Source organism: Tupaia chinensis, unplaced genomic scaffold (assembly GCF_000334495.1).
Source record: "Tupaia chinensis unplaced genomic scaffold, TupChi_1.0 Scaffold000159_1, whole genome shotgun sequence".
Taxonomy (NCBI): Eukaryota; Metazoa; Chordata; class Mammalia; order Scandentia; family Tupaiidae; genus Tupaia; species Tupaia belangeri.
This window is the reverse complement of record NW_006159630.1, coordinates 945,625-956,637: the sequence shown is the minus strand read 5'-3', so window position 1 is coordinate 956,637 and position 11,013 is coordinate 945,625. Positions and strand designations below refer to the sequence as shown.

The 11,013-nt window shown below is 63.2% G+C and overlaps 2 protein-coding genes across 2 annotated transcripts in view; both read right to left on the bottom strand.

The window, feature by feature from the left end:
• PPP1R27 (protein phosphatase 1 regulatory subunit 27) overlaps positions 1-555 on the bottom strand; it is a 2,693-nt gene extending 2,138 nt beyond the window's left edge. Inside the window, exons 1-2 of the mRNA XM_014586663.1 lie at positions 508-555; positions 311-459 (exon numbers count right to left, since the gene is read on the bottom strand). Of these exons, the coding sequence (XP_014442149.1) occupies positions 311-459; positions 508-555 (197 nt within the window). The remainder of the gene's footprint in view (positions 1-310; positions 460-507) is intronic.
• A 4,862-nt stretch (positions 556-5,417) lies between these two features.
• Positions 5,418-11,013, bottom strand: part of P4HB (prolyl 4-hydroxylase subunit beta) — a 10,145-nt gene continuing 4,549 nt past the window's right edge. Inside the window, exons 6-12 of the mRNA XM_006145634.3 lie at positions 8,030-8,134; positions 7,790-7,915; positions 7,457-7,657; positions 7,074-7,194; positions 6,809-6,990; positions 6,592-6,678; positions 5,418-6,246 (exon numbers count right to left, since the gene is read on the bottom strand). Of these exons, the coding sequence (XP_006145696.1) occupies positions 6,166-6,246; positions 6,592-6,678; positions 6,809-6,990; positions 7,074-7,194; positions 7,457-7,657; positions 7,790-7,915; positions 8,030-8,134 (903 nt within the window). The 3' untranslated portion in view covers positions 5,418-6,165. The remainder of the gene's footprint in view (positions 6,247-6,591; positions 6,679-6,808; positions 6,991-7,073; positions 7,195-7,456; positions 7,658-7,789; positions 7,916-8,029; positions 8,135-11,013) is intronic.

Below are 11,013 nucleotides of genomic sequence, written 5' to 3'. Positions count from 1 at the left end.
CGGACGGCCGGCGCCGACGCCGCTGCCGGGGCCTGTAGCGGCTGTAGCGGGCCGTTCTGCTGGGCATCTGCGTCTCCGGGGACCCTGCTGTGCAGGGGTGAGGAATGTGCCCAGCCAGACCAGGTCAGCGAGCCGGCTCCTCTGTCTGACAGAGTCGCCGTCTGCTTATATCGGCCCGCGGGGCTATATAAAGCTGCACAGTCATGCCCTCCGGAGCGGGCGCTGAAACCGAGCTGCCCTCCCCGGTCCTCCCCGGTCCTCCCCGGTCTCGGGATCATGTTAGCGGATCATCTTACAGCCCACCTGTCACCGTGCCGGCCAGAGGGTCAGATCCTTCCTGGCCACCATTCCCTGCCCCGCAGCTGGGTCTAGAAGGTGGATGACGGTGGGCAGGAGGAGGCTCCAGAGGTCGGAGCCCATGAGGACGGCCAGCGATGTCGGCTCAAGGGCAAGCAGGCCCTATGGGCATCGAGAGGGCCCTGTGTCTGAGCACGGCCCACCGCCTACCTCCGGGAAGGGGAAGCCAGCGTCGCCCACCTGGGAAGCTGGAAGCATGGGCTCATGCCCTGGGGGAGAGGGCACGACCCCCACCCACCCCCCGCAGTCTTCCCTCCACCTCAGGATCCCAGGCTGGAGTCTGCCCACAGCTCCATCCCCACCTCCTACACCTCCTGCACATGGACTTCGCGTCTATGGTGCCTGTGCTCACACCTACGGCGGGCTCTACGTGCCCCCAGTGGTGAGAGCACCACAGCCGGGCGTGTGCTCCGTCTGCTTCTGGGAGGCTGCAAGGGGTTTGGAAAAGCGGGTCCCAGGCAAGCGGGGCCTGGGGAGCCCCATGACGAAGTGCACTGACGGGGCAGGGGGCGGAGGCCGAGGTGTGGCAGACCAGGCTCCTACTGGGGACGAGAGAGAGTGCACGTCAGGCCTCGCTCTGGCTCTAGAGGTTTGTGCGACCCTTGGCGTCCTAGGCTTTATGGAAGCGTCACCCTGGTCTCTGCCTTTGTCCTCACGTGGGGATCTCCCTGAGCCCAGTCTCCCCTTCCACCCTGTTTGCTGAAGTGGGGCCACCCCTCCGCGTGCCCTCGCCCTGACTCCTCCATGCCAGGTCACGTTCCGGGGTACCAGGACTCAGCACCTCTGCATGCACAGGGACGGGGTGGGCCCACAGCTCAGCCTGCAGCACTGGCATGGTCTTCTTGGTAGTTACTGGAGGCCTGAGTGAGGAGAGGCCGAGACTGGATATGGCTCATTGCAGGACAGAGAGCCAGGGCAGGCCTCGGCACCACGGCCTCGCGTCCCTGGGCTGGTCTCCATCCAGCACACTTGGGTCGACAAGTGTGTCAGTCGCCGCTGCCCTCGAGGTACACAGCCGTGCCACGTGCTGCAGCAGCAGCTCTGAGCGGGCTCCCTGCCGGATGGGCTTCTTTAGCTGCTCAGCCCACAGGCCTTGCCGACCCAGGCCCGCAGCCAGCCCAGCAGACTCAGGTGTGTCCCTGCGGAATGCAGGCAAGCCCTGCGATCCCCAGCCAGACCTGGACCCTGCATTTTCCAGACATGGGTGCTGCCGTCAGTCGTGACTCTGAGCAGGAAGGGCTGGCACAGGCGCTGTGCGTGTTTGCAGGAGCCCCAAGCTGAGCATCGGCCCTGCAGGCAGGAGGTTCTGCCCTCCCTCTTGGTGAAGACTGCCTCTTCTCAGGTTGCGGAAAGTTCTCTCTCTCTGCCCTCCTGGCTCAGAGGGTCAGATGGAACGTGTGGGGGAGCTGCCACCCACGGCGTGACCAGGAGGCCTCAAAGACCCCAGGCCCTGGGCCGGAGGCAGTCAGGCGAGCCCGCCCATGGACTGAGCCTGTCGGGCTGCACCATCCTGCCATAGGGGTGCCAGGAGAGCTTGGCCTTCTTTGGCTTTGGGGGTTCCCCCTGGCGCAGAGAAGGGACTGGCCCTGAAGCCTCCCTGTTACAACCAGCCCCCTAAAAGGCGAGGTGTGCCTTCATCTCACAGGAATGTGGCAGCCACAGGCACCACCGGAAGGGTCGCCTGTGCCCTGGCCCTCAGAAGCCAGCCACAGCACCGCGGCAGCCCCTGCTGGGACAGCAGCCCCGGGAGCCGCCACACAGCTGGGTGTAGGCAGTGGTGCCTGGTGTGTCTCAGTCCCTGTGGACTTACGATGTGACTCGGTTTGCAGTAGTCTAAGTCCCTACTTTCTGGAGAACGGAAACTTTTTAAAATTTTGCTACAGGGCATGTGTGTTTGCTGGAGAGACAGGGAGAGGGGAAGGTGAGCTTGCGTCTGAGGATGATGGCCATGCCGCAGTCCTGCCTCCCGCACTCTCCCTCGGGGACCTGGGCACATGCACTCGTGCCTGGCATGCCAGGCCGCTGTTCCAGGGCTTGAACTGCAGTCGGCATGTGGGACTCGGCCACCTTAACCACATCACTGGGCTGGCCCAGACAGAAACATTTTATGCAGTTTATCATCCAGCTTTCCAGTGTGACAGTGGGCCAGACGTGGTGTGGTGTGGTGCGGTGGTTAAGGTGCTGAATCTCACGTGGCTGTGGTTCAAGTCCTGGACCAGGCAAATTTGAGAGTCACAGTGGGTGTGTGTGTGCATGTGTCCCCCAAATTCCTGGAGGATAATGGAGGAGAGGGATTTGCATTAGCGACACCCCCATCCCTGCCCTGTGTAGGGACCTCTCACTTTCCCTCTCACTGTCTGTCTCTGTCTCTCTCCAGTGAGCTATGGCCCTATGGCAAAAACCTTTAAAAAAAGTGACAACTGTAACCTGCCGTGCGTGCTCTGCCCTGCCCTCTGCACCGAGTCCGCAGCCAAAAGCCTGCTAGGAGGAGTGGCCTGGGACATTGGAAGGTTCTTCCCTCCCAGGCAGGCTCTGAAGCCAGGGGTCCCCAGGGTGTGGTGTCAGGCTGGACCAGTGGCGTCCAGCCACCCAGAGAGGGAGGAGTGAGGCTGGGAAGTCCCAGCTGCTGAAGCTCAACTACCACCCCGCGGCCTTCAAAGCCACCTTGCTGGCCCTCCAGCCCAGCCGAAGGCTCACGCCGCCTCACGGCACCAGCAGCCCAGGCCGGGAATGTGCCTCTGCGAAAGGCGGACTGCGAGCAGGTGCCAGCAGCAGCGCCTGACCACTACGCCGCTCAGCTGTGCCTGGGCCCTGCTCTACCGAGTCCCCGCACGGCTGGGTGGTCCCCAGGTGGCAAGCAGACTCAGACCTGGCCCCGCCCTCCTCACTGTGGCCACACACAGCCCTGCTGCCCGCAGACCCCATGCCTCGGCTACAGGTCCGGCTCCCACCCCAGGAGACTAATGCTCTGCCACCTCCAGGGCTGTGCTCGCATCTCTGGGACGCTCATCCTCCGCTGTGCTGGCAGGGCCCAGGCTGGCCACACAAATTCTGCTAAGGCTCTGGGAGCCGAACTAGCCAGAAACCAGCCGTGACAGGGCCACCTGCAAGCCGGCAAGGGAGGACAGGCTGTGGTCAGAGCGGCTGCCCAGCTGGCTCAGGGCTCCTGGCTCGCTGGCTGCAACCTGCACTGTGCTCCAGGGGTGGGAGCCACCTGGCAGGGCTGGGCAGTCCGGGGGGAGATGCCTGCCCCGCCTCCATACAGAGAACCGCTGGGCCGGCCCCATGGTGGCTGGACAGCTGAGTCTGGCACCAGCAGATCCATCAGCTCGCCAGAGCCCAGCCTTTGACGTCAGGAAGGGGACCCGGCTTGACCCTGTGCCAGGACACAAGTGAACACATGCAGGGTTGGGGGGTCTGGGCACCGGAGACTCAGAGCCACTGCCAAGGGGGGTGACCTCTCCGCCTCTACTCTGCACCCCCACGCCCACTTGCAGGGCTGATGACCACCTGAGCCCTGCCAGCCCCCAGGCTCCACTCCTACCATCAGAGGGGCCCACAGACCCGGCAGGGACCCTGGGGCTGCCAGGCCTGCGGAGTTGGGCAGATGCAGGTGGGAGGCATGTCCACCTTAGCACGCCAGGCTTCCAGACCGGAACCTAGGTCTAACTGGCTGTCTGTGCCGGCCATAAGCAGATTTTTGTTTTTAACTTTTCCTGAAAGCACTTCCCAGAGGGGGAGAGAGAAAGCACCCTGCTGTGGGACGCGGTCAGGTCACACTCCTTTCTCCTCCATCTCCCCCTCCTTCCAGGGTCTCCAGCATACGTGCACATGTGTCCTGTGTCGTTTTCTTTTTCAGAGGTTTTTGCAATGGGGCGCGTGCACTCGCCAGAAAGACAGAGAGCCAGAGCAGGAAAGCGCCCCAGGGGGGATGGCCATGCCGCAATCCCTTCTCCATTCTCCTCTTGGGATCTTGGGCACGCACACACAGGTGTCCACCATGAGTTTAAGCCACCAGGTCTGGCACTCAAACCGCAGTCAACTACATGGGAGTCCAGTGATGTAGCCATTACGCCAACTGCTGGTCCCAATATGCTTAGTTTTAATTTGACCAGAGAGGGACAGTATGAGAGCAAGAGAGAGGAAAAGTGAGAAAGCAAGCAGCCAGGTCCAGGACTTGAACCATGGCTGGCCATGTCAGAGCCCAGCACCCATAACCATCACGCCACCTGGCAGCCCCACTAAATTTTTTTAGTGATTCCTTTTTTATTTTTTTAAATAATTATTTAATTTATTCGTTCATTTATTTTAATTTGACCAGAGAGAGACAGAGAAAGTGAGAAAGCAAACCACCAGGTCTAGGACTTGAACCGTGATCTGCCATGTGGGAATGCCCAGCACCTTAGCCACCATGCCACCTGCTGGTCCACCCCACTAAATTTTAATGAGGCCCTTCAGTAAGGTCTGTGCTGGCTCCCTGCCCCAGCCCTCCAGCAGCTCAGGACTTGGGCCTATGCTCTGGTATTTTCTTGCCAATAGTGGATCTGAACTGATGCCTGGAGGCAGCCATTTCTGACAGGGTCCAGCCGCATGGCCACCCTCCTGCCAGCTGGGGCCACCAAACTGGCCTGCTCAGGTTGGGCGGAACTAAACCCAACTGAACCCAGCTTGTGTTTTGGCCTCAGCCACGGCGCAGCAGTGCCCGCGGCTGGGCCAAGGCGAGAACAGGGACATTACAAAACCCGAGACATGGGTGTCGGCACCAGGGCGTTACACAGCTTGTCAATAAGGCAGTGGTTCCTCTGACCCTTCCTTGGCCACCTGACCTCTCGCTGGCACATTGTGGTGGGAGGCCACCTGTGGCCAGCTGCTCCCCATCTGGGATGGTGACACAGTGCGTGACACCCAATGACGCTGATACCCGGAGCTCATGGCCCCATCACCACACGCCCACCTGGCAAGCCAGGGTCTGTGACCCCCAAGGCCTACCTTGCCTGTTCAGGTCAGAACACCCATGTCCTGGGGCCTTGGACGACTTGTGAAGTGAACGCGACAACAGATAGTAAAATTTCAACTTTATTTGGCCAATGTGTTGGATTCCAATGTCGTGGTGGGAACGCTGGAAGACAGCGTGCGTTCGGCCCAGAGCCCTGGCCTCCTTCCTGCTGTGGGACTGGGTCCCGTGGAGGCCACGCAGCTCCAGGCCAACTCACCGATGGGACGAGGGGTTCGGGCGTGGGGACGGAAGAGGTGCCAGGCCTAGCCTGCCTCGGGCCACCATCCACCACACCCCCTCCTGATTGGAGCGCACCCTGGCATGATCCAGAAGGCTCCATTTAACCAAGAAATGCAGGACTGCCCCACCGCGGCAGCCCTGGCACGAGGTGGATGGTGGCTGCGTCCGGCCTGGCCCTGCTCCTCCCCTACGGGGACACAAGTCTCCAGGGAGGCCGGGATACCCTGATGTTGAGAACTGTCTAGGAGTCCCAGAGGGAATCTTTTTAAGCGATTGTGTAGGTCTCTCTACCACAAAGGGGACGTTACCAGCGTGAGATTCCAAAATGTTTTAGCGAGCACTCCGGACAAAAACCGTGTACAAAAAAGTACATCACAATTAAAAAAAGAAAAACAGCAGCCCACTGGGATGAGCCTGCCTGGGGACGATCCCTTTCCAAACCTGAAAAGCAAGGGAGAGGCAGGCTCCACGCGGGCGCTGGGCCGGCCATGCCTCCCCGAGTGCGGGGCTGCGGCTCCGAGGGCAGCGCGGCAGCCTGCGAGGTGCCATGCCGTGCGCAGCTGGCTCTCCTGTCACAGCTCATCCTTCACAGCCTTCTGGTCATCGTCCTCCTCCATGTCTGGCTCGTCAGCTTCTTCTAGGTCCTCCAGGTCCTGCGGTGCGAGACGGGGATGACAGGCCACCAGGCACGACCGCCACCGCTGGCCACAACACGCCAGGGTCTCCCCAGGAGCTCAGCTGTCACTCTGGTCACCACCCCCACTCCCACGCATCACCACAGTTGCCAGCCAGCGCCCCAGTGACCAGGCCCCATCAACAGGCTGGGGGGGATGCTGGACCTCACCGACACGGGGCCCCGAGGGACGTGCCTGGGGGACCCCTATGCAGACTCTGTCACAGGCCACGTGAGGGTAGGCCCTGGGGCGCTGACTGGGCTCAGGGAGCACGGCCCTCAGCCTGCAGGTGGGGTGCCCTGGGCCCGCGTGGGGGCCACTTACATCATCGTCTCCAGCTCCGTCCTGGCCCCCGCTCTCCAAGAACTTCTTAAAGCCCTCCAGCGTCCGCTCCCCATTGTAGTCAATGACCTGTGGCAGAGGGCGGGCACAGGAGAGGCTGGTCCTGGGCCTCCAAGGTACACCTGCGGCCTGCCCACACCCTTCCACGCCCTACCCCCGGCTCCCCGGAAGACTGAGGCCGCGGCCCGGTCAGACGCACCGTCCTGTCCGCACTGGCGGGGAAGAACTTGAGTGTGGGGAAGCTGTGCACTTTGACGGCCTCCACCTCGTTGGCCGTGGAGTCCATCTTGGCGATGACGATGTTCTCATGGTCCTTGTACACCTCCCCCAGCTTGTCCCAGATGGGAGCCAGCTGCTTGCAGTGTCCGCACCACGGGGCATCTGGAAAGACGGCGTCCTGAGGCCCGGTGGCCAGGCAAGCAGCCCGCGGGATGGGCAGAGAGCAGGCCAGAGGCTTCACTTACAGAACTCCACGAAGACGTTCTTGCTCTCATCAAAAGCCACGTCTTCGAAGTTCTTGCCGACTAGCACCTTGACGGGCTGCTTGTCCCAGTCCTCGGGCAGCTCCTGGCTCATCAGGTGTGGCTGGAGGGTAATGGCTGCGCTCAGGCCGGCCCAGGCGCTCTGGCTCCCCGCCTGCCCACCCTGGCAATGGCCACTGGCACTCTGGGAGCTACCTGCCCGGCCCGCCCACCCCGGCTGGCCTGAGCTGCGTGGCCAGCTGCACTCGCAGAGCTCCTGCAGGGCCTGAGCGTGATCAGAGCGGTGGTTTGGGCCTCACTAGGAGCGAGGCCACCGTGGGAGCCTGGGTGCCACACCCGGAGCCCCGAGCCGCCCGCCGGCGCACCTTGACCTTGCCCTCGAGGAAGCGGTGGCAGAAGTCGGTGATGGCCTCGGTGGTCAGCTCGTCCGCCTCGGGCTTGTACTTGGTCATCTCCTCCTCCAGGGTGATGAGGCGCACGGCAGGGCACTCCTCCTTCCGCAGGCCAAAGAACTCCAGGATGCGCTGGTTGTCGGCGTGCTCGCTGTCGATGTAGATGAACAGGATCTGGGGGCAGAGGCTGGCTGAAATGGGCCCTGGGCACGGCCAAGCAGGGCTCCTGTGGCAGGTGCCCAGCCAGGGGTGGCCTCCGCCCGCCGCTGCCTGGAGGCGCCTGCAGCTGCCGTGTCCAAGGCCCACCTTGCCCTTGAAGCCCTCGGCTGCGTCCCGGAAGCTGCGCAGTTTGCCGTCGTAGTCAGACTCGCTCTTGGGCAGGAACAGGAGGATGTGCGTCTTGATCTCGCCTCCGAAGATCTTCGGGGCTGTCTGTTACAAAGCGGACCGCCCGTCTGAGCCACAAGCAGGCCGAGGACAGGCCTCCTCCCGAGGCCGGAGCCCCACGGGCACGTTGGCAGACTGGGGTCCCGCCGGGGGGCGCACCTGCTCGGTGAACTCGATGACCAGGGGCAGCTGGTTGTGCTTCAGGAAGGCCAGCAGGCTCTCCTTGGTGATCTCCCCCGCAAAGTCGTTCCGGCCTTCGTCAAACTGCGGGCAAGAGAGGCCACGAGGCCTGCCATCAGGGAGCCTCGTGTCGCAGGCCCCAGTGAGGGACACCTACTGCCTGAGGGCCCGCACTGGCCTCCGCTGTCACCTGTGGTCCCCGGAGAGTCCACAGGTGGCTTCGCATCCACAGCCCCAGCTAAGCGCCCTGGGCCTGCAGCTTCCACAGAAAGGCCCGAGGGGAGCAGCCCAGGCGTCACTGGCAGTGTCCCCAGTTGGATGAAGCCTGTCGGCATCGCCGTCCCCACGTGGAGCAGAGCCAGGCCAGGCGGTGGCGTCCTCTGGGCACAGGACAGTGACACCTCGGCTCCCAGAGCACGGGCAGTCTCTCAGACCAACCCAGCACAGCTCCACCCTCGGGCCCAGAACCCAGGTGACAGCGGTGGGGCCACCCCCACCAGGGCTTCTGATGAGCCCTGGCACCTCTGCTAGGGCCAAGAGCCTCCCATGGCCGGTGCAGGGAAGCAGGCGCCTTGTTCGTGAACCGCTTCCCAAGGGCCCCGAGGACCTCACCCCGGCCAGCCCTCTCAGGGAGCCCATGCTGTCGGAGCCACCACCACGACCGCACCTGGATGCAACAGCCATCCCGTCAGGGAGCAAGCCACACGGGCCACACGACACCAGGCGCCAAGCAGAGGACGCCAGCGTCCCCCACACCAGGGCCTGGACTCCAGGACACGGCTCCACCTCGACGCCCTCGCGCCTGTCAAAGTTGCTTTTGGGAAGCGGTGCCGGCGCCAGGCTCGCTCTCACTGCCGCTAAGGACAACCGAGACAGCCGTGGGGACACCACGAAGGCGAGACCCTGTGGCAACGGCCGGGAGCCTGGGCAGGAAACCCTCACCTTTAGGAGACTCCCCCTTTCCCCCTGCAAGTGACTGGGAGCCCAGCAGGCAGCTACTCCCGCACCCACTGCTCGGGACGTGCCGGCGCGCCCTCACCAGCCCGACCCACCACTGGCACCAAGTGGGCGTCCACTCCCCACCGCAGACTGCCTCCAGCACCAGTGTCTGTACTGTCAGACGCCATGATACACCAGCTCGGTCTGCTTTGGTGAAACAGTCCCGCTCAGCAGGACAGCCAGGAGGCCTGGGCCCTGCACTGCCCTCATGCCCAGGAGGAGTGAGTGGACCTGGGGACAGGACGCGGCCGGGCTGCCCGGTCCCAGGGACTCCTGGACCCGTTTCCTGCACACCTGTGCCCATCAGCCGCCCTCCGAGGGAGTAGCAGGCGGCATTGGTGCTCTGGGAGCTACCTGTCTGGCCTGCGGGGGCACTGGCTGCCCTCGCCAGTCCCCAGCAGAGGGGAGGACCCAGCTCCCTCTGAGGAGCTGCTTCAAGAGCCAAAAGGAAGAGGAACAAGGAGGGGGGTGAAAAGATGAGTGGACGGGCAGCAGGCACGTGGGCACGGCAGCAGAAGCCTGAAGGCTGGACCTAGGGTCCTTGGAGAGTGCTGGCCGTCCGCCTCAGACCTGTCCCCGTGGATTGCACGGCATAGCCAGGAAGCCAGGGCAGGCTGTGCAGTGCTCCACGCAGACCCCAGAGGGCAAGGCCATCCTAACGTGCGAGGCCCTGATCACCAAGACCCCGATGGCGGCCAGAGCCCCTAGGCTGTGAGTGAGCAGCCAGCTGCCCACCGTGGTGGCCGAGGCCTGCTCCTGGGCGCAGCACAGGGTGCTTCCCAGTGCCCCAGGCCTTCCAGCCGGCCTCACACTGCACGCCCTTCTCTGCCAGTCTGTCCCCCCTGCAGGGACCTCTGTGGCAAGGGCAGACTCACCCGACAGCTCCGTGCCCTTCAGGACGTTTCCTGGGCCCTAACCAGAAAGCGCGCCCGGAACTGCAGGCTCTTCTGAGAAGGAAAAGCCGTCCCGGCTGCCAGCACCACTTACCCGTCAGGTGCTCCCGGCAGACAGGGGACACACAGCACCGGCCAGAGGGAAGGCTGTCCTGTTTCCGCCGCAAGCCCGCTGGCCACTGACCCCACAGAGTACACATACGCGGACTGGTTTAGGGGGCGCGGGGCCCCCAGGCCAGCACTGCATCGTCACACGCGCCTCCTTCCCCACTGCTCAGCCCTGGTCTGTACTGGCTGTCCCGCCTCCTCCTCTCCTCCCCCAGGGTGAACGAGGGCTGGAGCCTGAGGCCCTGGCCAGCCCTTCTCTCTCTGGTCTGTCCTCACAGGCCTGCTACTTCCCACTGGCCACCCTGCTGCCTCCACAGCACGCCCCCGACCAGGCAGGCTTGTGTTCCAGGAATGTGGGCACTTGACCCCGGCTCCCAACGCCAGGAAACCCACAGGCCCCACCAGGATCACTGTGCAGACATGACCCACAGACGTGACTCGGCACTGGCCCTGCACTTCCTGGCAACCCCTTCACAAGGATGGACCATAGTGTTCCAAGGTCGGTGTTCTTGGGGGGCTGTGGGGGACGGAGTGACGGGTCAGGACTCTGGGTGCAAGCCCGACTTCGAGTGCTCGCCCAGCCCAGACACCAGGTACAGTGCCGCGCTCACAGCTCCAGCCGCTCAACAAGCCGAGGCAGGTCTGCCAGATGGAGTAGTGGCTACGTCGTTGGACTCTCATGTAGTCACCCGTGACTCGAATCCCAGACCTGGCGGCTTAAACTCATGTTGGGCACGTATGTGTATGAGCGTGGCCAAGATCCCAAGAGGAGAACAGAGAAGTGACTGTGGCGTGGTCATCCCCCGAGGGGTGATTTCTCATTTTCTGTCTCTCTGATGAATGCACGCGCCCTACAGCAAAAACCTTTTTTTTGAGAGGATTTTGTTATAGGGTGCATGTGCTCACCAGAAAGACAAAGGGAGACAGAAAGTGAGAAATCACCCCACCCGGGGGGGGGGGGGG